Consider the following 26,683-nt stretch of genomic DNA (forward strand, 5'->3'; position numbering starts at 1 on the left):
TCAGTTATACAAACCGCAAATTTATAAACTGCAGAACTGCAAATGTCGTATATGTAGCAACATGCACTTGCCTGCTGAATTACATAGGTAAGACCACACAGCAGCTTCACAGGAGGGTCCTGGCACATGTGGGTAATGTGAGAAGGAAAGAATACTCCTATTTCTAACCACATGTGGAAAAAGCATGGCGAGGACCTAAGTCAATTAAAATTTCAGGGAATAGAATCTATTTGGACCTACGGTTGCCATGGAAACATCAATAGAAAATTACTTCGAAAGGGGTTGGGTGGATGATTTACAGATTCAAATCTCTCAAACCAGTAGGCCTCAACAATAATCTGTCATTCAATTGCTTCATCTGATAATTATATGGTTTACCTTCAATCCTGTATACAAGGATAGGATTAATACAGCTCGAGTCAAAATGACTTGCTTTAAATTTGTAGAAACATACTAGGTAGGTTCATCTCCATAATGCTACAACTGCGCAGTCTGTGCTATTTGTCCCACAACCATAGGACTTATATGAATATATGAAGTGATTTAAATCAATTAGTATCATCATCTAAATATATTAAGGTTTAATAGATTTATTACAATCAAAAATTTGACATCTTGATACTTTAAGGGCAACATCCATCGAGTCATAAATACATTTATGTTGTACCCAGTGCACTTTTAACTTGTACTTGATCCTATAATATAAGAACATCACGGCATTGATATGTTATTATCTAATTGAGTGATCATCCAGATCGGCCTAGCTCTGTACTCGTGCCGACAGCCTTGTTCATACCACGCAGGGGCAGTCCCTCATTATAGAAGTGACTGTGTGCTGTAACACGCGAATACCACATACTGCGCATGCCCGAATGAAAGGGATCTTGATTCATGTGCTGACACCATAACGTCATGGCGCTGTGTGCTGCGGTCCACACGGTGTAATAATTACGCTAGAACCAAGCGGCGGGGAGAACTATGAAACTGGGCTGAGCGACCCAGGTAATGCAATTTCTATGATCTACTGAGGTACTCCCCAAACAGTGATCGGATGATCCGACCTGATGGAATACATGGAGCATGAATCCTATATGATGATTGGGAGACATGTTATAAAAGAACGATCTCCCACCGAGCAAAGAGTTCCAGATGTGCCCCGGTCACCATGACAACCACACTCCAGGCTAGGAGTCATCTTACAAAAGAGGGAGAATTCTCTTAATACTGACATGTGATGATTGGATATTAGTACTACCACCCCCTGATGGGAGGGTCAGATAAATTCCTATAAAAGAGGCTGATGTGAGAGCAGCTCATTTGCACCAGCAGCCCATAATCAGGGCGGTTGGTTTATTTACTTAGCATTTTAGTTATTTGTTTTTTGTTATCTTATTATTATCCTCAACCTCTGCTATGGCTAACGATGCACAATAGCTGCCATCCTTAGTAGATATAGAAAGAATAGCAAGAAATAGCATTAACAACAACAGTTGAGACAAAGAGCAGATAGGACTTATTGAATTGGGAAAATGCAAGAATAGCAGAAAAATTTAATAATTGAGCTAGAGAGCACAAAAAGGCTTTTTGCATGGAGAAAGGGGAATGAACTCTTGGTACAGAAGAGAATAGGAACCGTTATGCATCAACCTATTAGACGGAGGAAAGAAATGCTCTTCCATTTATTGATCTAATGCAGTGCAGGAAAGCCTCTCTCTTTCTCTCCTTCCTGACCCCCTCCATCAGTGAGGATAACAGGAGGCTATATGTTTATATTCTTAGTGTCAGAAACAAACAGTCACTTTGTTAATGTAGACACACTTATCAGTGGTTTATCTGGGTCCCTGAGGAGCTCGTTTGAGCGAAACACCTTGGACCAACTAATATGACCTTTTTTCACCTCCTAAACCTCAGAAGGTGATGATAGTGACGCGGCCAAGCTGACACCTCTTTTTCCAGTGTAGGAGAGTGCCTAGCACAACTGATCAATGTTTATTAGCAGTGTTTGTGACACATAAATGATATTCCATCCAAAAAAATGTATCCCTTTCACATGAAGAGGGAAGGTGGATTTAGGATTAAATAATTATTCTAGTTTTGAACTAAATAGTTTCTACTATATAGAAGAATTGTGTGGTGTTTGTTTAGTTTCTCCTAGACATTTTAATTTGTACTAATAAAAGTTAGATTTTAATAGTCTAAGTCCTTTTTGGACTATCCTTGCCTCAGTGAATTTGCAACGGGCAATCTAGACCTAAGATTAAGATACGGATTACACTTGTTAGTGAAATGCAAATGACTTAGTGTTCTATCCTGTGCATAGCCATTTTCTTGTCAGATAGCCATCTTGTATGCCTCTTTTCATTAAATTCATTTGTCCTCTTTCTTGAGGTTTTATAGATATTAACTAGTTACTCAATAGCCTTGAGGGAATAACCGAGGCTAGAGCTGCAGGAGATAGCCATGTAGCATTCAGACTAGTGGTGGGTTAAGATAACATGTTTTTCGCTGTTCACACATGTTCCACAATATTCTCTCTAAACAATTTATTGTTTAGAATTACTGTACGTTTGTGTTTTGAGAAGTTAATCACGTATGACTCTTCTGCATTTGCCTGGCATTTTAGATGTTAAATTCCTTATCTTGCATATTCATATTGTGTTTATTTATTGAACAATGGCAATAAATGAATTATAATAGATTTGAATTATTGTAGTTGAAGCATGTGCCTCTATGAAAACTGCTGCCTGTCAATCAATAAACAGATAACTTTGATCACACTAAGTTGTGGTGTGGTTTGACAAGTTATTTCTCGAGCTTGACTATTCTCTTAACTAAATTTGGACCCCAGAAGCATATCATACAGCAAATAATTTTATTTGCACTAACACACCTGGTAGGATTTCAGCGCAAGTAATTGAAAAGATCTGGAAAAGCAACGATATTAGCATTGCAACAACAAAAAAAGAAAAGACTGGTCCATAAGACCGTATTTTTGTGAAAGTTGGACTCTAAGAAAAATTAATGCATTTGAACTTTGATGCTGGAGGAGAATGTTACGGATACCTTATACTGCCATGACAACAAACAAGGCAGTGTTAGATTTTGTTAAACCGAAAATATCATTGGAGGGCAAAACAATCAAACAGCATCTCTCTTCTTTTGGCTATGTGATGAAATAGTATTGATGCTTGGCAAAGTCAATGTAAAGAGAAGATCAGGACGACAAAGAACAAGATAGCTAGATACAATCAAGGCCACCATGAACATGTCAATGGCGGAACTTAAAGAAGTTGTGAAAGACAGAAATGCATGGAGAACATTGATCTATAAAGTGATTGAAGGTCGCAGGGAAGTCTAAGTATTTGTTGTTTACCTCAGCTGGAAGACCATCTGGCCCAAGTGATTTGTGCTCTTCCAATTTCATATGGCCTTCTAGTAAACACTCACTGCTGCAAGAGGCAGCAGCACCGAGAGTTCCATCGTAGGTCAAACCAGTAGAAGACCACAGCAGTGAGTGCATCTTCAAAGACCAAACCAGACAGAGACTGCAGCAGCGAGTGTTCTTTTGAAGACCAGCATGGACTGTTCAGTCAAGTATCACTTACATGTATTTGTGTTTTCGGGAACCAATGATTGTTAAGAGGGAGGGCAAAGTGTTTTTAAAAAATGGCAGGAAATAATCAGCACTTGGTGGAAGGCACAAACCAAACACGCACTCACCACTGTGCAAAGTTGTTAGCCAGTCATTGAAAGACAATTATCTGTTTACACCAGACGATAATCAACCAATGACTATTTTCAGGTGGGCTTGTTCGCTTCTCACCTGGTTGGTGGCCATGTTTACATGGAACAACTGTTGCTTACATTTGCTTTATCGAGGGACTATTCAGATAATTGTTCTCTGTAAAGCCACCTTTACCCCTTAAATACCTTATTTACCATTCTGCCTCTAAAAGACTTTTCACACAGGCAAATTATTGGGAGCAATCAATGCTCACCTGATCATTTTCCCATGTCAAGTTGCCGGCAAACAATAGAAGGCTTATTTTATGTGACACGAATAATCACCTGCTGTGGGCAGCACTTTGCTGTAGATAAACTGTGATGTGCTGCCAACTACAACGGAACTGTATGTGCCTGAACAATGGCACTAATGATCGTTCAAGCACATACAGTAATGCTGATTGCTCCATGTAAATGGAACTTAATGAGTCTCAATCCTCTTGCAAAAGCATCAATCAAGGCTTGTGCCTGGCAAGCAATCTGCCAGTATAAAAGTACCTTAAGGTAATTCCTATTAACTGATCATTTCTAGAGATGGAAGGACACTAATAACGATGCCACTAGTTTCTTACATAGAAATTTATTGCTGCAGGTTTGCAAAAATTTACACAATGATTCCAAAGCCCAATCCTATAAACATTCCTAAATGGATTATAATCTATTACTTTAGGACTTCCTTTGATTTAGCTTTTTAAATATAAAGAAATAAAGGAGCAGTCTCACTTCTAGTTATTGATGACATATCCTTAGGGTAGCTAATAAATGGCATATCGGTGGGAGTTCACCACCTGGGTTCTCTGGTGACTCTCTATTCCCCCAGGGCCGGTGTCTTAGTGCACAGAGAGCTGTTATGCTACAGGGATCAGATGGCTTGCCGGTTGAGTACTAATCACTTCCTCAGGTTTAAGTAACCCCCCCTTCCCACCCCCATTCCCCGGTTTGGTTTTGTGATAACATTTTATCCTGGATCAGGGAGGGCAGTTATATTACCTGTGCTCTTGTTCCTCAGATCTGCTTATTATGCATCCTGTTTTCAGCTGTCGAAGGTGATTGACACAATCTTCAAACTACCTAATCCCCACATTGCATTGGTAATGTTAGACTACAAGTGCACTATACCTAGACTCTGATTGGCCAAAATTGCTCACATGATCAGCGCTGACCAGTTAAAGAGCAGTGCACAGTGTATATTACAAAACTGCAGTGGCCGTCTTGGATGGTTCAAAACGGGATCTCAAACTAGTAGATTGGAGTGACATCGGCACAGAAGAATGACAGCAGGTAATATACTTCTCCAGTGCGAAAAAGGAAGCCCAGCTCATCCAATGGGAGCATTTTTTAAAAACACTAAAACTTTAACTTAACATGCTTCTAAAAAAAAAAGGTCATATAGACCAAAAAAAGGGCATAAAGCACAAAAAAATGCTCTGAACTCACTGACACGTTTCCGGCGCTATCCAGTGCCCTTAGTCGTAGCAAGAGAAATAAAAACAGAGTATTCAAAACCCCCAGATTTCATCACATGGTACCAATTATTCACATGATCATGAGACCAAAGCTACAAGCGCAGGGTTATAATTACCTAATCAATCTCCAAACTCCAGTGAAAAGACCCACAAAAAACATATATACAATATACGGTATGTACAAACAAAAAAACTGAATATTTCCCATAAACTAAAATGAATTTCTCACACCTGCTGTTATAATGAAATTACATAGAAAAGCCTTGGACACCACATCACATTAACTCCTGCATGTGAACTGTTGTCCGCCTGGTCGATGCTTTCTTCCTTTAGCAAGATTGGCGTTTTTTCTTTTTCTCTCTCTGTAGATATACTTTTCCCCTTCAGTCCTCAGGCAGAATTTTGTCCCAAAATCGGAGGGCCAGTTTAAGTCATGAATAGCTAGAAGTGGGACAAACCCTTTAAATGACAAAACACAGAAACATTACAATTTAAAGCATCAAAATCTCATCATAGCCCATAAAATCCAGTCTTCTGGAAATGTTCTTATCTGCAGGAACAGGAAAATACAGATTAATGTTCCAGAAGATGCTCTCTAGATGCTGCACTGCCAACATGTCCCAGGAACAAAAGCAGCAATGATGTAATTGACCTGCATATACAGCAGATCCCTTATATTTTGTTTTTGCATATCCCTCTACTGTACCATATGAAGAATACAGGCTGCCATAAGCAGTGGCCTATATTCTGCCAATGGTGAGCACTTTATCTTCATGCTGCTGTCCAGCTGTATTATTTACTTCTCCACTCAGTCCAATTATAGACATTTCTTAGATAATTGTTCTATTTGAAATTTCGGACTTTTATCACCTATCTTATGGGCAGCTAATAAACTCAATTCTGGTGCAACCCATTGAAGGCAAAATTATCTTTAAAGACAAGCCGTCACTGTCCGTCCCTACTCTGGACTAAGCTACCCTTTCCGCCCAACTTTAGAAGCATAGCGCCATTTTCCTTTTCTCTGTTTTGTTGTGGAGACAGGTTAGGTTCACATTGTCCCCCAGTAATATCCCATCCCCTCTCACCCCAAAGCTGTATAAACGGCCTTTTCACCTGGCTTAGATGCTGCACACTTTATGTGGTGGCATACAAATAATCTTACCTCTTTATATGATTTTCTTATACAGGGTAAATTGATCTCGTTATCATCCTTTAATAGCTAATACAAACTCCCTCTGGAAGAATGTTGGAGAACAATGCAGGTCTTCCATTATTGGTCCTCTATTATGCCATGATCAACAAAAGTAGAGATGAACCACATGGAAGCCATATGTCAATTTTGCCCCGTACATCCAGGCACCTTATCTCACTTCTAAAATATCCTGAATGAGACATTACAGCATTCCAAGCTTCCCTTCATGCTTCAATGGGAGTCAGAATTACACTCCTCACTGATATTAGAGCGTTGGCACCACTGTTGTGAGACTATGAGCAAAAACAGCTGGCAAGTCTCCCTGACCGAGACATCCTTTAAGGTGTTGCACAGAGCTTATCTCGTTCCCACGAGGCTTCATGCTATTTACTCAGCGGTCTCCAGTTTATGTTTCCGTGGCTGTGATGATGAAGGCTCACACCACCATATTTGGTGGACCTGCCCAATTGCACAGACTTACTGGAAAAGCGTCTCTCACCTCATAGCCTCTGTTACTGGGAAGAGTCCTGGACTCAACCCCTTTGTCTTATTACTAGGACACAAACCTGTGGGTATGCGCAATGCCCCCTTTAAACTTCTGCAGTACATTACAATGGCAGCACGTATCTTGATAGCACAACAGCGGTGAAAACCAACACTCCCATTTGAGCCACTTTTATCTCGCATGAACAAAACTCTGCTAAACGAAAAACTTACTGCTATACGTCAGGATAAAATCATTCAGTTTGAAAGGATATGGGAGCCGTGGATCGCTTATGTTAATGTGCCAAACCTACATTATTTAGTGAGACTAATAGGGAGAAGTGATTAATAAATCACCCGGAGATGAACGGTAATATACAAGCTGAACTGGACCTACTTGACTTAAACTTCCCAGACAAAGGAGACACTTTGATATCCCTTCCTCGTATAATATATAGGGTTATTTTTAATATTCTCTGCATACAATTTATACTTTTTCTATTGCTTTCTCCCTTTTTTATGTTAAAATGTTGATGAATCTCTGTACTCCACTGAAATCTGTCTTCTCCCCCTGCGTGGGGTCTTTGCGTCAGAGTGTGGCTATCTTACTAGTTAAATCTCAATAAATTCTTTTAAAACATAAAGACAAGCTGTCAGGCATTTTATACTGAGGGTGGCATAAAGGAGTGACAGATGTGGATTCTTGCGGTCTCTCACTTCTGAGGCAATGGTGTGCAGTTTTTGTGTGCTTACACAGTGAAGTGGTCACTGCTTGCATGAAGAAGTTCTGGCATATTCATGAGGTGCCACTTGCTTCGCTCTCCAGCTACGATTGCCATTTTTCTCACTATGTAGAAGAGCTGCCAGAAAAATGGCAATCACGGCACGAGCGGGACCTATTTCATGCCATGAGCTGCCAACTCACTATGTAAAAGCAAGGCGACTGCACAGCGTTTCCCCACAAGTGACAGACCGTGTGAATCAGCATGCCTGCCACTACTCACTGACGCGCAGCATGAAGTTCTCTTTTAAACCCCTTAAGGATGCAGCCTTTTTTCAGTCTTTCCTTCCCCCTTTAACCCTTTCCAATCCAATGTCGGGCCTCCCCGACAGCATCATTTCCCTTCACAGCTCCAATGTCAGGACAGGCCCGACACTGCAGTGCAGGGGTGCATCTGCACCCGATCATCAGACACGTCGGGTGCAGATACACTTCTGCACTGGTCCTAATCAAGGACCCCTGAGGAGATGGCAGAAAGGGTTTATAACCCTTTCTGCCTTCTCCTTTACACATTACATTACATAGCGCTCAATCAGGAGGCTTAAGGGAGAATTATGATGGTGATGTGACCACTGGCACCCTCCTGAACTCTTTCAGATCAGGAGGGTGAAGGGAGAATTTATTTTGTCTCATCCATTCAAATAAATTGGAGCTGGGGAGAATGGATAAGAAAAAATAAATGGACCGGAAAGGGTTAAAAAAAAAATCATAACTTTTATTTATCTATCCACGTAGCTGTATGAGGGCTTGTTTTGTTTTTTGTGGGACAAGTTGTATTTTTCAATGGTATTGTTTAATGTACTATATAATGTACTGAAAAACATCTGTGGAGTGAAACGGAAAATAAAATTCTGTTATCTTTGTCTGCGTCTTGTTTCTACGGCGTACACTACAACAAAAGTGACATAACTTTATTCTATGGTTCAGTACATTTACTAAGATACCAAATTTATATACTATTTTTTTTTTGCTTGACTACTTTTTTTTTTTTTTTTCAAAAATATTTTATTTTTTTTATTATTATTTTCTGCCACCATCTTCTGACCACAATAACTTTATTTTTCCATCGACATAGTTGAGCAAGGGCTCATTCTGCACGGGATGTCCTGTAGTTACTGTTGGTACTATTTTGGTTAAATATAATGCATTATGGCTTGGTCATCACTAAGCTGTCCTCCTGCATGTTAACCTAAAGTTTGTAAAAGTAGAACATGAGGACTACATCTTACCTGTGTATGGGTCTTTACAATGTCTCCATTAATTCAGTCACAGCAATCAAGGCAATGGCCAAAGTAAGCAAAGTTTGGAATGGACTGTGTATGGCAATCGCAGCATCTCCTTTTGGCGAGCTGGTGCTTGTATGGGTGGTAGCGGATGTTTTGGCACCAAATGATTTTGTCTGTGCATAGACCTTATTTAGCACAAATTCCAGCTTATATCCTTGTCCTGGAAGAAAGGGAACAAAGTAAAGTTTTTTGGGGGCAAATCTTTCCATTATTGCCCCAATAAGTAGTATACAGAGACAAAGTCAAGAACCACCCAAGCAGCACATGGGATGATTGTGGGGCGCTTAATCGCTGGGATGGCTAACGAGCGCTTATTGCTCCTGTGCTTTCACAGAAGAGCGAAGATCACTCAATGAATGAAAGTGAAAAAGATTGTACCAAAATAGACTTCTATCACCGATTCATAGGATCACAGGGTGCCGCCAGGGTGTCCTGGCAACTTAGGGCATTCTGTAGGCTGATCAGGCTGCCATGAATGATTGCCTATTAGGATATGTTTGTGGAAGGTCTTAAAACAATGCCTGTCAGAAATATACGTCAAAAGCCAATGCTGTAAGTCAATAGGACCCACTATTTAGCATCAAACTGTAGTCCCAGTGGTAGTCCTTGTAGTTCTTATCCGCTCCGGCTATGTTGTGAAGCTTACCCATGTTCTCCTTTGATTGATTGGGATGCCATCCTGATATCTGAAATTCTCAAAACAAAGGGAACACAGCTAAGCTTCACTGTATAGCCATAATTTAGCGTGCTCAGGACCACCGAGGTGCCAGATTATTGGAAATTCCAAAGTCTGAACACATATCTACAACTATTTTGCTACATGCATCAGGAATATTTCCGAACCAAGGGGTCCTAATTTAACCCCTTAACGACTGCCCCATCGGGAAACTACGTCCTCAGTAAGTGGGCTTTAATCCTAGAGGACGTAGTTTTATGCATCCTCTTTGGATTAATGCCCACTTGCCTGAGGACGTGACAGCTCCATGCTGTCGGTGCCCGCAGGTAGCCGACAGCATGGAGCTGTCATCCCAGGATGCGGGCAGTCCCCCCCCCGGTATTGCGATCGGCGCTATCCAATGGATAGCGCTGATCGCAAAAAAGTAAAGAAAAGTGCCTAAAAAGTTAGATATTCAGCTGCCCTGATGGATCGGATCCATTAGAGCAGCTGAAAATTATTACCTGGCTTGTCGGCGGTGTCCCCCGGAGATCGGGTCCTCCCGGACCTGCCGGCGGTCTTCTGCGCATGCGCGCCAGGCGATGGCGTCAGGCGCATGCGCAGAAGCCCGGGTGCCCCCGGCAAATTTGAAATCTCCTGGCTCCCGGCTCCTGAAGGTAGCCGGGAACCAGGAGGTGTTACCGGGGACCGCGGTGAGCAGTCCCCGGGCACGCGATCGCTGCTATCCATTGGATAGAGGCGATCGCGAAAAAGTTTTTAAAAAAAGTCAGTTTCACCTCCCCTCATGGATCCGATCCATGAGGGGAGGTGAAAATACTCACCTAAGTCCTCCCCGATGTCCCGGGACCCGAATTCCCGTCTGCGCATGCGCACCCGATGATTGACATCGGGCGCGTGCACAGACGGGCTCGAGCCCCGGGAAATTTAAAATCCCTCTGCTCTTGGCTGCCATGTGTAGCCAGGAACAGAGAGATTATACCGGGGACATGATCACTGTTATCCAATGGATGACAGTGATCATGTAAAGTAAAAAAAAAAGTGTAAAAAGTGAAAAAAAAAGGGTAAAAGTAAAAAAAAAAGTTTTTAAAAAGTTTTTAAAAAGTTTAAAAAGCTTGCGTTTCATCTCCCCCCACGGATCATATCCGTGAGGGAGGATGAAATGACGTACCTAAGGCCCGCGGATTTATCCGAGGACCTTACCCCAGCTTCTGCGCACGCGCCCGTCGCCAGAATGGCGGACGCATGCGCAAAAGCCGTGGATTGCCAGGATAATTTAAAATCTCCCTGCTCCTGGCTACAAAACTTAGCCGAGAGCCTGGAGATTTCATGGGGGCCGCGGTGAGCGGTTCCTCGTCACGTGTTCGCCGTTATCCAATGGATAATGGCGATCACGTAAAAGTAAAAAAAAAGGTGAAGCTTCATCTCCCCTCACCGATGCAATCGGTGAGAGGAGATGAAACTTTTTACCGGAGGCCTCCGTATTTGCACCCCAACGCGATATTCCTCCGTGAACTTACCCGGATTCTGCAAATGCGACCGCCGGCAAAACAGCGAACACATGCGCAGGAGTCAGGGAGCACAGGAAATTTAAAATCTCCTTGCTCCCAGCGACCAACGGTCGCCGAGAGCCTGGAGCAGTGACGGGTGGCCTCGTTGAGCGGTCCCCGGTCACGTGATAAAAAGGTAGCGATCTACCTTAGGCCGGTCTCACATGACCGGATAGGAATTACAGATTCCGCATGCGTCTGATCCGCGGTATTATGCAGATCAATCGCATTGGATTACACAATTCCGCTCACATTAGCAGGTCGGAATTGCGTAATCCACTCGCAGAAAAGAAAACGCAGCAGGTTCTATTTTACCGCGGATATCCGCAACATAGAGCCCATTGTGCTCCGTGGTCATGGATATACCCGCAGCCCATACGCAACTACATTGTATACGGGCTGCGGGTAACCGGGTCATCGCTAAGCGACGGTGCGGGAAATACAAATTTAAAAAAAGTACTGCGAATGACCGCCCGTGTGAGTAGGCAGTTATGCACAGTACAATAGGCGGCCGTACGCAGGGACACAGCCGGGCTCACCGCTGGGATCCACTGCGGGCCTCCGCAAGCGGATTCCACCTACGGCCGTGTGAGCCCGGCGTTATTCAGACCGCTACCTGTAATACGCAATTTACAAGAAGCCCCGGGAACGCTCGCCTTCATGCAGTTCCAGGAGCAGCTTGTTGAGCGTCTTCTGTGCGAGACCGCCGCACCTCATCAAGCTTACGGAGACTCACAGAGCGCCACTTTTTACACCCTATACCCACCACTGAGGTCAAGAAATGACCCCCAAAAAGCATGAGAGGAGGGGGGATGCACGGTTTTATTGCCCCATGTACCCATCCCAACCAGCCTCCGTAATTACCCCTGTCTTCGGAAATACCACACAGTTCACATTACTTTTATCTAAGATTTGGGGAACGCCGAAAAGGGCGCGGAGTGTGGGGGGGAGGTGCGGGGGATTTTTAGGGAGTCAATTTTTATTCCGTACAAATTTATTGAATTTATTCAGTTCTGCCCTGAAATCCAACGGGTGTTCCCTGCATTACAGGCCTAACCATGTGTCCTATAAGTAGATTAGGGCCACAATGGGTATGTTTTTGAACACGGGACACACAGGGGCATCCATTTTGGGGTGAAGGTCTTCATTCCTATGTAAACTGTACAAAAAAACTGTTTTTAAATTGCCAAAATTGCCAAAAAAATGAAAAACGTAATTTTTTTCCTTCTGCTTTGCTTAGATTTATTCAAAAACTGTGGGGTCAAAATATGCAGTACACCCCTAGATGAATTCATTAAGGGGTCTAGTTTTTAAAATGGGGTCATTTGAGGGGGTTCTTTATCATTATAGACTCTCAATGGCTCTATAAGTGGGCAATGGGGCCTGGAATTTATTCCGTTGTACCCTGAAATCCAACGAGTGCTCCTTCCATTATAGGCCTAGCCATGTGTCCTTTAAGTAGATTAGGGCCACAAGGGGTATGGTTCTGAACACGGGACAAACAGGGGTATCCATTTTGGGGTGAAAGTCTTCATTCCTATGTGTGCTGTACAAAAAAACTGTTTTTAAATTGATACAAATGCCAAAAAAAATGAAAATTGTAATTTTTTTCCTACTGCTTTGCTTAGATTCATTCAAAAACTGTGGGGTCAAAATGGGCAGTACACCCCTAGATTAATTCGTTAAGGGGTCTAGTTTTCAAAATGGGGTCATTTGTTGGGGTTCTCTGTCGTTTTGGCCGCTCAAGGGCTCTACAAGTGGGCAATGGGGCCTAAATCACCTTCATGCTAAATTTCTGTTCTGAAAGCCACCGACTACTTCTTTCATTTTGGGCCCCGTTGTGCATCCAGACAAAAGATTAGGGCCACAATGGGTATGTCTCTGAACACGGGACAAACAGGGGTATCCATTTTGGGGTGCAAGTCTTCATTCATATGTGTGCTGTACCAAAAAAGCAGTTTTTAAAACAACAAAGTTGCCAAAAAAACAAAAATCACATTTTTTTCCTTCTGCTTTGCTTGAATTCATTCAAAAACTGTGGGGTCAAAATGGGCAGTACACCCCTAGATAAATTCGTTAAGGGGTCTAGTTTTCAAAATGGGGTCACTTGTGGGGGTTCTCTTTGGTTTTGGCCGCTCAAGAGCTCTACAAAAGTGCTATGGGGCCTAAAACGCCTTCAAGGAAAATTTATGTTCTGAAAGCCATTGACTGCTCCTTTCATTTTGGGCCCCGTTGTGCATCCACACATAAGATTAGGGCCACAATGGGTATGTCTCTGAACACGGGACAAACAGGGGTATCCATTTTGGGGTGCAAGGCTTCATTCATGTGTGTGCTGTACCAAAAAAGCAGTTTTTAAAACGACAGAATTGCCAGAAAAACGAAAATCACATTTTTTTTCCTTTTGCTTTGCTTGAATTCATTCAAAAACTGTGGGGTAAAAATGGGCAGTACACCCCTAGATAAATTCGTTAAGGGGTCTAGTTTTCAAAATGGGGTCACTTGTGGGGGTTCTCTTTGGTTTTGGCCGCTCAAGAGCTCTACAAAAGTGCTATGGGTCTAAAACGCCTTCAAGCAAAATTTATGTTCTGAAAGACACCGACTACTCCTTTCATTTTGGGTCCCGTTGTGCATCCAGACATAAGATTAGGGCCACAATGGGTATGTTTCTGAACACGGGAGAAACGGGGGTATCCATTTTGGGGTGTAAATCCTCATTTTCATGGGCAATATAGGAAAAAAATATGTCTTTAAAATGACATATTTGCAAAACTATGAAATTTTATTTTTTCTCCTCTAAATTGAATTAATTCCTGAAAAAAACTGGTAGGGTCAAAATACTCATGACACCCCTCAGTGAATACATTAAGGGGTGTAGTTTTTAAAATGGGGTCATTTGGGGGGGTATCTATCATTCTGACACTCATGAGCCTTTGCAAAATTGGCTTGGTGCAGGAAAACAAAGTGTTCCTCAAAATGCTGAAAAGTAATGTTAAATTTGTACGTCCTATAAATGGTTAAAAAAAAACACAAAAGTTGTTCAAGTGTGCATTTAGAATAAAGTAAACAGATGGAAATATATATCTTATCAAAAATTTGTACAGTATGTTTGGACATATTTGAGATATTACAGTTGAAAATTTGAAAAAATGACAATTTTTTCTAAATTTTTCCAATATTGGTACTTTTAATAAATATACACAAATTATATCGGTCTCTTTTTACAACCAAAATGAAGTACAACATGTGTTGAAAAAACAATGTCAGAATCACTTGGATATGTAAAGCCTTTACGGAGTTATGCTACGTTGAACGACGCATGTCAGATTTCCAAAATTTGGCTCCGTCACTAAGGCGCAAACAGGCTTTCTCACTAAGGGGTTAATAGAATTGTACCGTATATAATAGCAGCATATCATATAATGGGAATTAGGTTCTACCTTGCAGCTGGAGAACAAGGTCCGTGTAGTTAGCCCAACAGCTGTCGAATAAGATGGTCACGTTTCCACCTAATCCATTACGGACAATCGTGTTGTTGGCATCTTTCAGGGTTGCTGTCAGTGTCAATGAACTTGTGCTAACAGAGACGCAGATCCCCTAGAAATGATAGTGACAGAATACATTAAAATTACCAAGAAAGAAAATGTACCCTACTAAATCACTAGAGGTTGTAGGGGATTAGAAAAGCATGGCTGCTTTCTTCCAGAAACAGTGTTATACCTGTCCACAGATTGTGTGTGTGTGGGGGGGGGGGGGGGGGGGGGAGGGGGGTCTCCCAACCTCCTACCCACAGCCAATGATGAGGGAAAAGGATCATGTATGCTGACTTAAAAGACACTTGAGTTGCTTCTAGAAGGGTCTAGCTTCAGGTAAAATAGCTCTTGGCTGACAGTTTTGATTCATCATAATCTTTAATCCATGCACTGTACTTACGTTGGCATCTAAAGCCATTACAGATGGCTGCTGGGAAAGCCTTTCACCAGGATGTCCAGCCACAGGTTCTTGGATGACTCTGAGTGTAGATACAGCAGCCAAATAACTTCCAGGAGATAACGGAGTTCTGTTAACAGACTGAGCAGTCACCTAGAAGACATCACATCACCTATGTCACTATGCTGTATATTTACACTCATTGTCCAAAAACAATCCCTCTACTAGAAGAAGTTGTATGAATAAAATGAAACTTTCTCTGTGTGATTGTAACGTTGATTTAAGTAAGTGAGTACAATATTAGAACAAAGGGATCATTTATCGCAGAAAACAGAACCCTTGTATGGAAGATCTAGTACCCTGCTGTACCGCCTCTAGCTTGAATACAAGATGTGATATGGGTGGGCATGGAGGCTCCAGTACCCTGTTGTACTGCCTCTAGCTTGGATATAAGATGTGCTACGGACAGGCACGGAGGCTCTAGAACCCTGTTGTACCACCTCTAGCTTGGATACAAGATGGAATATGGGTGGGCATTGAGGCTCTAGTAACCTGTTGTACCACCTGTAGCTTGGATACAAGATGGGATACAGGTGGGTATGGAAGCTCTAGTAACCTGTTGTACTGCCTCTAGCTTGGATATAAGATGTGCTACGGACAGGCACAGAGGCTCTAGGACCCTGTTGTACCGCCTCTAGCTTGGATACAAGATGGAATATGGGTGGGCATTGAGGCTCTAGTAACCTGTTGTACCACCTGTAGCTTGGATACAAGATGTGATACTGGCGGGCATGGAGGCATACAGGTTCTGTATGGTATCCTTTAGCACATGGGTACACATTTGAGGCTTCAGATCATGCAGACTGATAGGCTGTCGAAGGTTGGTATCCCATACATGTTCTATTGGTGATAAATCTGGTGATTAGGCAGGCTACGGAAGTGTGACAATGTTGTGAGGCTCTTGTGACATTTTTTTGTATGTGTCCGAGCATTATCCTGCTGCCACTTGGCAGCTGACGTTAGAGGAACACATGTGGCTGAAGGATGTCCTGAACATATCACCGAGTTGTCATTGTCCCTTGTACCACTAGTAGGGGTAACAGACTGTCATATGCGATGGCCCCCAGACCATCACACCAGCAGTGGGGCAGTGTGCCGCTCCACAGCAAATCAGGATTGAGGCGCTGACCCCTAGGGTTCCAGAGATGAACATGACCATCATCAGTGACCAAATTAAACCTTCATTCATTGCTGAAGACAACCCAGTTCAACTCCGTAGCAGTCCAGTTTCATTGTTCATGACACCACTGCAAATGGACGTGACGGTGGGTGTCAAAGTATATGTAATGGACACCATGAGACCAAATGTCCATCAGCCAAGTCACTGGAAATGATTCCAATGGACACAGGGGCCTGTAACTATGGCACTACCTGTCTCTGGATAGCAGACAATGAAACTGTTGGAGCTGCTCGTGCTTGTCGGATAATCAGACGATCCGCTCTATTGGCGGTCAGCCGAGGGTGTTTTGAGCCCGGTCGCCTTGTGTGCATGCCCTCACTCCATTGGACCCAACACCTCTGAACAGTCTGGTCAGAATGGCTCAGGTGGCAGGCAATTCATTAATACGACCATTTCACTTTTCACATTCCCATGATACGCCCCCTCTCAAACTCTGGTAACTGGATGAAATCTCTTCTCTGCTTCATAGGGGCGTCTAGTGGTCAACAAGCTCTACACAAGCGGAAAAATGGTCACTACACACAAGGAGCTTTCGAGAGTCTTTTTATAGGCCAAGGATATAACCACTTTTAGGGCCTCAGGTGGCAAGACCGTTTATCTAATCACACTATAACTCTAATCATTTGCATATCTGCCTGAGATGTCACTGCATGCCAAGTTTTGCAACAGAATAACAACTCCATCTAGGGGCTGGAAGTTTTTTTTTTTTTTTACAAAGCGTGTACATACACATATACAACCACATACACTAAAAGCAAATTACCAGAGCTCTATTTTTCGGCTGAATGTTCAACAGTACATTGTAAAACTGCTATGGCTGTAAATTAGAGCCAGAAGGAAGACAATGCTAGGAGCTTGGCATGACCTATCAGACATGCAACGTTTTCAAAAGGAAGTATCTTTAGTCAAAACCAACATGTGAAATCAGAATGTAACGCGTTTTGAGGCTAAAGCCTCTTCATCAGACACTGGGCAAACTTTTTGGTAATAAAAACTTGATCAATCTGGACAGCCTCATGTGCGTACCGCTGGCCACTAATGGTCATAAGCCTCTTACATTTTGGGACTGTGTGAAACTGATTCATTAACAAAAAATTCTGTCCAGCTGTCTGATGAAGAAGTCTTAGTCCCGAAATGCGTTTCATGCTGGTTTCACGTGTTGGTTTTGAATAAAGCTACTTCTTGTTCTGATTTCACAGTACATTCCTTTTGAAAATATTACATGCCTGAGGTTGCGCCAAAGTCCTAGCATTTTATTCCTTCTGGCTCAATAGGATGACTCTGACACAACCTTTGGTCCACCAGCGGTACTAGCCCAGCAGCACCTATCATTGTATTCTGTCTTTGGGACCTTTTAGATGGGATAGTTATTGGGCACTTAAGTGTCTAACAAACATCTCACCAATTATTGCTCTTGTGCTATCACACAGAAGGAATAATTGTCCAGTGAATATTGGCATAGCGGGTGAAGATCAATTCTGGTCGCCAGTCTACATTCACAATAAACAGGCAGTCATTCATAGATGAACACCTGCCTGTTCACATGGGCCGCTCATAATTTGATTTTTATGCCTATAGAAACTGAATGACAAAGATAAGCCAACATTTATCATTCATCGTTCAGCCGCTGGCAATGTTTACATTGAATAATTATAATTATTCTTCAGTTTTGCACGATCCAGTAATAAACGGAAGATAATCATTTTGTGTAAAAGCGTCCTTATTCACCACTCCTCCACAATTGTCTCTTGGCTCCGGATCTCACCCATTCTCTGTCTTGCTTTTTTTTAATCTCATCCCTTATTCTCAGGGCTGTAAATTAAGGAGTTGTGTTTATAGCAATTTCCTAATACGCATGTAATATTATACAGAGCACCTTTATCCCCCGGTATCAGATCATATTTACCTGACTCCAGGCAGGATCACTAGGAGATGGAACTGGTGTAGAAATGGAGTATGAGGACACAGTGAAGTTCAAATGATTGCTGAGACTTCCAATAATTGTGGCAGATGCCAGCTTTTTAACCATAGTCTGGAAATCTGTGTACGTGAGGCCATCTAAATATGAAAAAGACTAATTACCAAAAAATAATTATCACGAGTACACAGATACAAAATAGATTATACTGCCCCCAGCGCCAGCTTCTGGGTAGATGGCCAGGCAGAAGCCAATCAGAGACCGCAGCATCACGTCCGCAAACTACTAGCATCATGGCACCCAGGATATTAGAGCTGATACCAAGAGCGCACATGGTGACACTGAGGATTCTGATTGGCCGCAGCGGTCATGTGCTTCTGCCCGGCGATCTACCTGAAAGTCGGTGTCAGGGTAATGGGGGACACTCCAAATAGGGATGAGTATGAGCTATCTTTCTATCTGCTGGAAAAATTCTATACTCATAATATGACCCCTTTAAAAACACAATATGCTGCAATACACCAAGTAAACTCCAAGAGGAGATGGACAGAACTTGCAAAGGAAAAGAACTCATTGATTTCAATGGGTTTATACACATGAGCGATTTTCCTCTCAAACCAATAGAGATTGAAAAATCACAGCATGTCCTACTTTTCTGCGACTCTGCTGCAAGCATTGCCCATTATTTTCTGCCCAAGTCATCCCAGCAATATTCGTCATAAATGAATGACTGCCTGTTTACATGAGCAGATCCATCATTCTCGTTTGTCGTTCAGTGTATGTATTCATAAAAAAAACTGAAGTGAAGAAATTCTTGTATGTCGCCCAGTCGGGGCATGCATTTAAACTAAACTGTAAACGTTCAGATTCCCGCTGGATGTGGAAATTGAAACGATTTATCGGCTCGTGTAAAAGGCCCCTTGTTGGCTGTGTTTACACAGAACAACTGTCACATCTGTTCGATGGTAGCTGTCCCTGTAAGGCAACTAGCTGCAGCAGGAGCTCTCCCCCATTGCTCTTTCTGCAGAAGTAGATGAAGAATTGTAGACCTTGCCCCTTTGCTTAACCCACCTGCAGCCATCTGTCAAGTTAGAATGGAAGGGATCAAGAGGAATATGGCATATGGAATCAGCTATCTTCTTGAGACAACCCCTCGAACTTCTCAATGCTGCCTTCCTTTAAAAAGTAATGCTAACTCTGATTTTAAAGGCGTTGTCGAGGAAGGCAAAATCTTTAACTGGACCTGTGGGGTTAGAAACTCCACTTCTAGCCTGGTTTCAACATCGGGCTACATGGTAGGGACCATCTCTCTGAGTCTGTCACCATTGCAGGGGACTGGCTGTTCTGCTCATCATAATAATTAAGCCAGCCCCCTTCTCTGTTACAAACTGACTTAGTTATTAAAATGAGCATAGCAGCCAACCCTCTGCAGTGACGTAATGAGCACTAAAGGTCCATTTACACACACACAGATGATTGCTCAAAATTCGTCAGAAACTGACAGTTTTGAGCGATCATTTTGCATTAGCTACTAATGGGCTAATCAGCCCTTTAGTAACTAACTAGCTTCATTTGCATGTATTTAGAGAACAGCGGGTGGTCTGTTCTCTAAATACATCTTTATTGTTCTCCAGCGAGACAGCTGCTGAAAGAATGTTATCAGCGCTGCCCACGGAGAACTCAACTTCTCTGTTACAAACTGACTTAGTTATTAAAATGAGCATAGCAGCCAACCCTCTGCAGTGACGTAATGAGCACTAAAGGTCCATTTACACACACAGATGATTGCTCAAAATTCGTCAGAAACTGACAGTTTTGAGCGATCATTTTGCATTAGCTACTAATGGGCTAATCAGCCCTTTAGTAACTAACTAGCTTTATTTGCATGTATTTAGAGAACAGCGGGTGGTCTGTTCTCTAAATACATCTTTATTGTTCTCCAGCGAGACAGCTGCTGAAAGAATGTTATCAGCGCTGCCCACGGAGAACTCAACGTGCGGTTCATCTTATCAGGGATGATGGATTTTAAGCTGAGCTGAACTCAGCGATGGACGAAAAGTGCATAATGGGCACATATTTACACACAATGATGATCATTCAAAAGATGGCTTTTGAGCGGTTATCATTGTGTGTAAATGTACCTTTACTGAATCTGTGCCATGTGACCCAATGATGAAACCAGGCCGGAAGTGGAGGTTCAGACACTGCAAGGTCATGGTAAGGATATTATCACCTCCTTGAATAACCCCTTCTAATTGCTGCAGATCTACAAATTGGCACAATTGTAAACCCCAAGATTTCAGGACCTCAATAAGAGTATTTATGTGTAAAGGACAGAGAAAATGTTATGCATAATACACCAATTACAAGACAGTACAAATTATTACTGCATGTTCTAAGCATGTAGCGGATTAACGAATGGTTCACATAGACTGATATTATGCCAATGGTCTCCAACTTACCTGTGGAGTTAGTAGAAGAGTTCATTTGTTGGGATGGTGGATTGGAAATTTCTACCCATACAATTATTCCTTCTGCGGATCTCTTTCTGCGTCTGGAACCTTCCGGAATTATCTTAGTAATACGAATTTTGCTTGCTGGGATGTTCAAGAAAAGGGCAAGGTTCCTGACGAGATTGTCCCCATAAAACTGATCCACGGTCATTGCCGGCAGATGGAATCCAACAACAATCTGTGGAGATGTGTGGATTTCAACCGGAATAGATCCTCTGACCAGGACGTACAGCATGCCATAGTCGTTGTCAAAGTAGTTTTCTCCCAGAACTGCGGAGCTGAGTCGAGGCATGTACTGTCCTATCAGAAGAAGGGATGGCATTTACATCATCAACTAATGTATTCGTATGAAAGAAGTAATGTGTCTATACGGAACTGGCAACAACAGGGTTAACATGAGAATAAACTTGTGGAATTAGCTGGAGTGGCCAGGAATGTTTATCATAGTTCCGGATATATTGGACCATGAATTATAATAGTGATCATTCTCTGTGTATTGCGTGCGCAAATACATCCCTGTGAATCTGGCCTTAGGGGATGATTTAGGTCCCCTTCACACGGTCATATTTGCGCATGCACAATACACAGAGCATAGAACCCTTTGATTTCATTGGGTTCATTCACATGTGCGTATTTTCTTGCGCATTTCAGTCATGCAAACAAAATACAACATATTCTATATTCCTGCTCTGTGCAATAAGTTGGCGCTACACAAATAATGATTATTTATTATTATTCCTCTGTATTTGCACACCCAAAATCCCCATAGAAGTCAATGGGATGCGCAAATGCACACAAAATACACCAGGAGATGCGTGAAACACTGCGTAGGAAAAAAAGAACACATTTAGAAGCCATTAGACTAATTAGCCATTTCAATCGGTGCATATTTTTTTTGCTGTGTGCAATGAACATGCCTAGCGGGTGCAAAAAGTATAATAAAATTCCACAAACACGCATATTCGTGTCTGAAGGGGCCTTATACCAATTTTACAACCTGAGTGAAGGCGAGTGCACGATTGAGTGAAAATAAATGCAGCTTTTGCAATGAACATTGCTCCAGCTGCCTCAGGAACCTCCGGTGCGCGGATACACCACAGCCGGGTGCAATACACGAGCAGAAAATACCAAAACGGCCAGCAATAAATGGAAGTCCACAAAAACATTCTTTATCAGAAGTTATTAAAAATTTCACAGATCTAAAAAAAAACAGGTAGCGGTAAATGCACCCGTAACAGGCCCCAATCAGGTGACGTAATGGATGATAACAAAATACTTCAATGATTCCTGTAGGGATGCATTAACTTACCCTGATAAGTAGGTTCCTTCAGGGTGCAGTCTGATCCTTTCCACTGTACATTTGTAGGGCTCACATAGGTATTATCAACATACACATCCAATCGCTGAGGATTTGAGAAGTAGATTCCCACAAGGACAGACTACAATAACAGAAATGGAATGAGGTCAGTGGTGGCATGCTACGGAACGAAACCAAGCCAAAAATGGTATAAGCACTCCGTGTATTATGCATGGCACCATATAAAATCGTGAGCAGACAACCAGTACAGTATTGGCCCAGAGAAGTATAATATGGTCATGTGTATGAAGTCTTAACCCCTTGAGTGGCAGGTTTCCTACCACCCTGTCGTGCCCACCAGGGCAGGTTTTTTAAAATGGTCTAATCATTGAATTTCAACTAGTTTTGCAGTTGCGTCTCAAGAGCCATAACTTTTTCATTTTTCCATTGACATGGACATATAAGGGCTTGTTTTTTGCGGGACAAGTTGTGATTTTTTAAACAGGGGGGAGGAAAAAAAGAAATGGGGGAAAAAAGAAAAAAGGGGCCATGTCATTAAGGGGTTAAATAATGTATTAACTTCCTTCTCTGGGTCATTACGACGCACACGGATACCACATGTGTGATTTTATTTTTGATTTTTTACAAAGTAAAGGGAGACAAGTGTTTTTTTAATTTTTTTAATAATTTTTTTACTTTTTTTTTTTTTATTTTTTTTAAATTTTTTATTTTTTTTTGTCCCTTTAGGGGACTTCCACAGGGACCCATCAGGACCCCTGATCACATTCCGGGGGTCCGATGGTGACAGCCCTTTACATGCTGCAGTGACAGCCCTTTACATGCTGCAGTCACATAGACTGCAGCATGTAAAGGGTTAACACAGCAGAGATCGGAGGTTTTCTCTGATCTCTGCTGTAAGAGCTAGTACCTAGCTGTCCTCTGACAGCTAACAACCAGCTCTCCCTGCCACAGAGACCATCTGCTTGCTTCTGACAAGCCGATGGTCTCTATGGCAACCTGTAAACAAAGCAGGACATTGCCGACATGTCGGCAATATCTTCTGCTGGTTTTTCAAAGCCCTTGCACTGCTCTGTGTGGGTCTGTGCAGGCAGAGCACACTGCCACAGCTTGTGGCATTGTGCTCTGCAGCTCCCATAGTGATACATAGCCCGGAAATCTTCCGGGCTATGTTGCTATGAGCAGTGGAGCTCGTCACGGAACTTTTCCGGGCGTGCCACTCAAGGGGTTAAACCGCCTTTCAACATGAATGTCATATAAAGGGTCCCTTGTACAGATTCTCCATCTAGGAGCTGCCTATTAATCAGTCTTTCTATTGATTAGATTTCCATTGACATGGAAAACTACTTAAAGGGGTTGTCCCGCGCCGAAACGTTTTTTTTTTTTTTCAATAGCCCCCCCATTCGGCGCGAGACAAACCCGATGCAGGGGTTTTAAAAAAAACAAACTGATAGTACTTACCCGAATCCCCACGCTCCGGTGACTTCTTACTTACCTTGCGAAGATGGCCGCCGGGATCTTCACCCTCGGTGGACCGCAGGTCTTCTGTGCGGTCCATTGCCGATTCCAGCCTCCTGATTGGCTGGAATCGGCACACGTGACGGGGCGGAGCTACGAGGAGCAGCTCTCTGGCACGAGCGGCCCCATTCAGAAGGGAGAAGACCGGACTGCGCAAGCGCGTCTAATCGGGCGATTAGACGCTGAAAATTAGACGGCACCATGGAGACGGGGACGCTAGCAACGGAGCAGGTAAGTGAATAACTTCTGTATGGCTCATATTTAACCCCTTAGTGACGAAGCCTGTTTGCGCCTTAGTGACGGAGCCAAATTTTGGAAATCTGACATGCGTCGTTCAACGTGGCATAACTCCGTAAAGGCTTTACATATCCCACTGATTCTGACATTGTTTTTTCGCCACATGTTGTACTTCATTTAGATTGTAAAAAGAGACCGATATAATTTGTGTATATTTATTAAAAGTACCAATATTGGAAAAATTTTGAAAAAATTGTCATTTTTTCACATTTTCAACCGTAATATCTCAAATATGTCCAAACATACTGTACAAATTTTTGATAACATATATATTTCCATCTGTTTGCTTTATTCTGAATGCACACTTGAAAAACGTTTGTGTTTTTTTTAACCATTTAGAGGACGTACAAATTTAACATTACTTTTCAGCATTTTGAGGAGCACTTTGTTTTCCTGCACCAAGCCAAGTTTGCAGAGGCTCATAAGTGTCAGAATAATAGATACACCCACAAATGACCCCATTTTAAAAACTACACCCCTTAATGTATCCACTAAGGGGTGTCATGAGTATTTTGACCCCACCAGTTCTTTTCAGGAATTAGTTCAATTTAGGGGACAAAAAATAAAATTTCATATTTTTGCAAATATGTTATTTTAAAGACATATTTTTTTCCTATAGAGCCCATGAAAATGAGGATTTACACACCAAAATGGATACCCGCATTTCTCCCGTGTTCAGAAACATACCCATTGTGGCCCTAATCTTATGTCTGGATGCAAAACGGGAGCCAAAATGAAAGGAGCTGTCAGTGTCTTTCAGAACATAAATTTTGCTTGAAGGCGTTTTAGGCCCCATAGCACTTTTGTAGAGCTCTTGAGTGGCCAAAACCAAAGAGAACCCCCACAAGTGACCCCATTTTGAAAACTAGACCCCTTAACGAATTTATCTAGGGGTGTACTGACCATTTTGACCCCACAGTTTTTGAATGAATTCAAGCCAAGCAAAAGGAAAAAATTTTGATTTTCATTTTTTTGTCAATTCTGTCATTTTAAAAACAGCTTTTTTTGTACAGCACACGCATGAATGAAGCCTTTCATCCCAAAATGGATACCCCTGTTTCTCCCGTGTTCAGAGACATACCCATTGTGGCCCTAATCTTATGTCTGGATGCACAATGGGGCCCAAAACGAAAAGAGTAGTCGGTGGCTTTAAGAACATAGATTTTCCTTGAAGGAGTTTTAGGCCCATAGCACTTTTGTAGAGCTCTTGAGCGGCCAAAATCAAAGAGAACCCCGACAAGTGACCCCATTTTGAAAACTAGACCCCTTAATGAATTTATCTAGGGGTGTACTGCCCATTTTGAGCCCACAGTTTTTGAATGAATTGAAGCAAAGCAAAAGGAAAAAATTGTGATTTTCGTTTTTTTGGCAATTCTGTCGTTTTAAAAACTGCTTTTTTGGTACAGCACACACATGAATGAAGACTTGCACCCCAAAGTGGATACCCCTGTTTCTCCCGTGTTCAGAGACATACCCATTGTGGCCCTAATCTTTTGTCTGGATGCACAACGGGGCGCAAAATGAAAGGAGTAGTCGGTGGCTTTCAGAACAGAAATTTAGCATGAAGGTGATTTAGGCCCCATTGCCCACTTGTAGAGCCCTTGAGCGGCCAAAACGACAGAGAACCCCCACAAATGACCCCATTTGAAAACTAGACCCCCTAACGAATTTATCTAGGGGTGTACTGTGTATTTTTACCCTACAATTTTTGAATAAATCTAAGCAAAGCAGTAGGAAAAAAATTACAATTTTCATCTTTTTGGCAGTTGTATCAATTTAAAAACTGTTTTTTTTTGTACAGCACACATAGGGATGAAGACTTTCACCCCAAAATGGATACCCCTGTTTGTCCCGTGTTCAGAACCATACCCCTTGTGGCCCTAATCTACTTAAAGGACGCATGGCTAGGCCTATAATGGAAGGAGCACCCGTTGGATTTTAGGGTACAACGGAATAAATTCCAGGCCCCATTGCCCACTTATAGAGCCATTGAGCGTCCAAAACGATAAAGAACCCCCTCAAATGACCCCATTTTAAAAACTAGACCCCTTAACGAATTCATCTAGGGGTGTACTGCGTATTTTGACCACACAGTATTTGAATAAATTTCAGCAAAGCAGAAGAAAAAAATAACAATTTTCATTTTTTTGGCAATTTTGTCAATTTAAAAACTGTTTTTTTTGTACAGTTTACATAGGAATGAAGACGTTCACCCCCAAATGGATCCCCTCGTTTGTCCCGTGTTCAAAAACATACCCATTGTGGCCCTAATCTACTTACAGGAAACATAGCAAGGCCTGTAATGGAGGGAACACCAGTTGGATTGCAGGGCATAACTGAATAAATTCCAGGCCCCATTACTCATTTGTACGGAATAAAAATTGACTCCCTAAAATCCCCCCCCCCCCTCCACGCCCTTTTCGGCGTTCCCCAAATCTTAGATAAAAGTAATAATGTGAACTGTGTAGTATTTCCAAAGACGGGTAATTATGGAGGCTGGTTGGGATGGGCACATGGGGCAATAAAACCGGGTATCTCCCCTCCTCTCATGCTTTTTGGGAGTCATTTTTTGACCTCAGTGGCGGGGATGGGGTGTAAAAAGTGGCGCTCTGTGAGTCTCCGTAAGCTTGATGAGGTGCAGCGTTCTCACACAGAAGGCGCTCAACAAGCTGCTCATGGAACTGCAGGAAGGAGAGCGTTCCCGGGGCTTCTTGTAAATTGCGTATTACAGGTAGCGG

The 26,683-nt window shown here is 42.4% G+C and overlaps 1 protein-coding gene across 3 annotated transcripts in view; it reads right to left on the reverse strand.

The window, feature by feature from the left end:
* Window positions 1-4,347: 4,347 nt before the first annotated feature.
* Window positions 4,348-26,683, reverse strand: part of PKHD1L1 (PKHD1 like 1) — a 195,482-nt gene continuing 173,146 nt past the window's right edge. For all 3 annotated transcript variants that reach the window (XM_066578545.1, XM_066578543.1, XM_066578544.1), the window contains 7 exons: window positions 22,125-22,254; window positions 20,765-21,115; window positions 18,291-18,442; window positions 15,148-15,297; window positions 14,655-14,811; window positions 8,935-9,151; window positions 4,348-5,708 (listed from right to left, as the gene is read on the reverse strand). In XM_066578545.1, coding sequence (XP_066434642.1) covers window positions 8,949-9,151; window positions 14,655-14,811; window positions 15,148-15,297; window positions 18,291-18,442; window positions 20,765-21,115; window positions 22,125-22,254 — 1,143 coding nt within the window. In that variant the 3' untranslated portion in view covers window positions 4,348-5,708; window positions 8,935-8,948. The remainder of the gene's footprint in view (window positions 5,709-8,934; window positions 9,152-14,654; window positions 14,812-15,147; window positions 15,298-18,290; window positions 18,443-20,764; window positions 21,116-22,124; window positions 22,255-26,683) is intronic.

Source organism: Eleutherodactylus coqui, chromosome 9, assembly GCF_035609145.1.
Source record: "Eleutherodactylus coqui strain aEleCoq1 chromosome 9, aEleCoq1.hap1, whole genome shotgun sequence".
In the NCBI taxonomy this organism is placed as follows: Eukaryota; Metazoa; Chordata; class Amphibia; order Anura; family Eleutherodactylidae; genus Eleutherodactylus; species Eleutherodactylus coqui.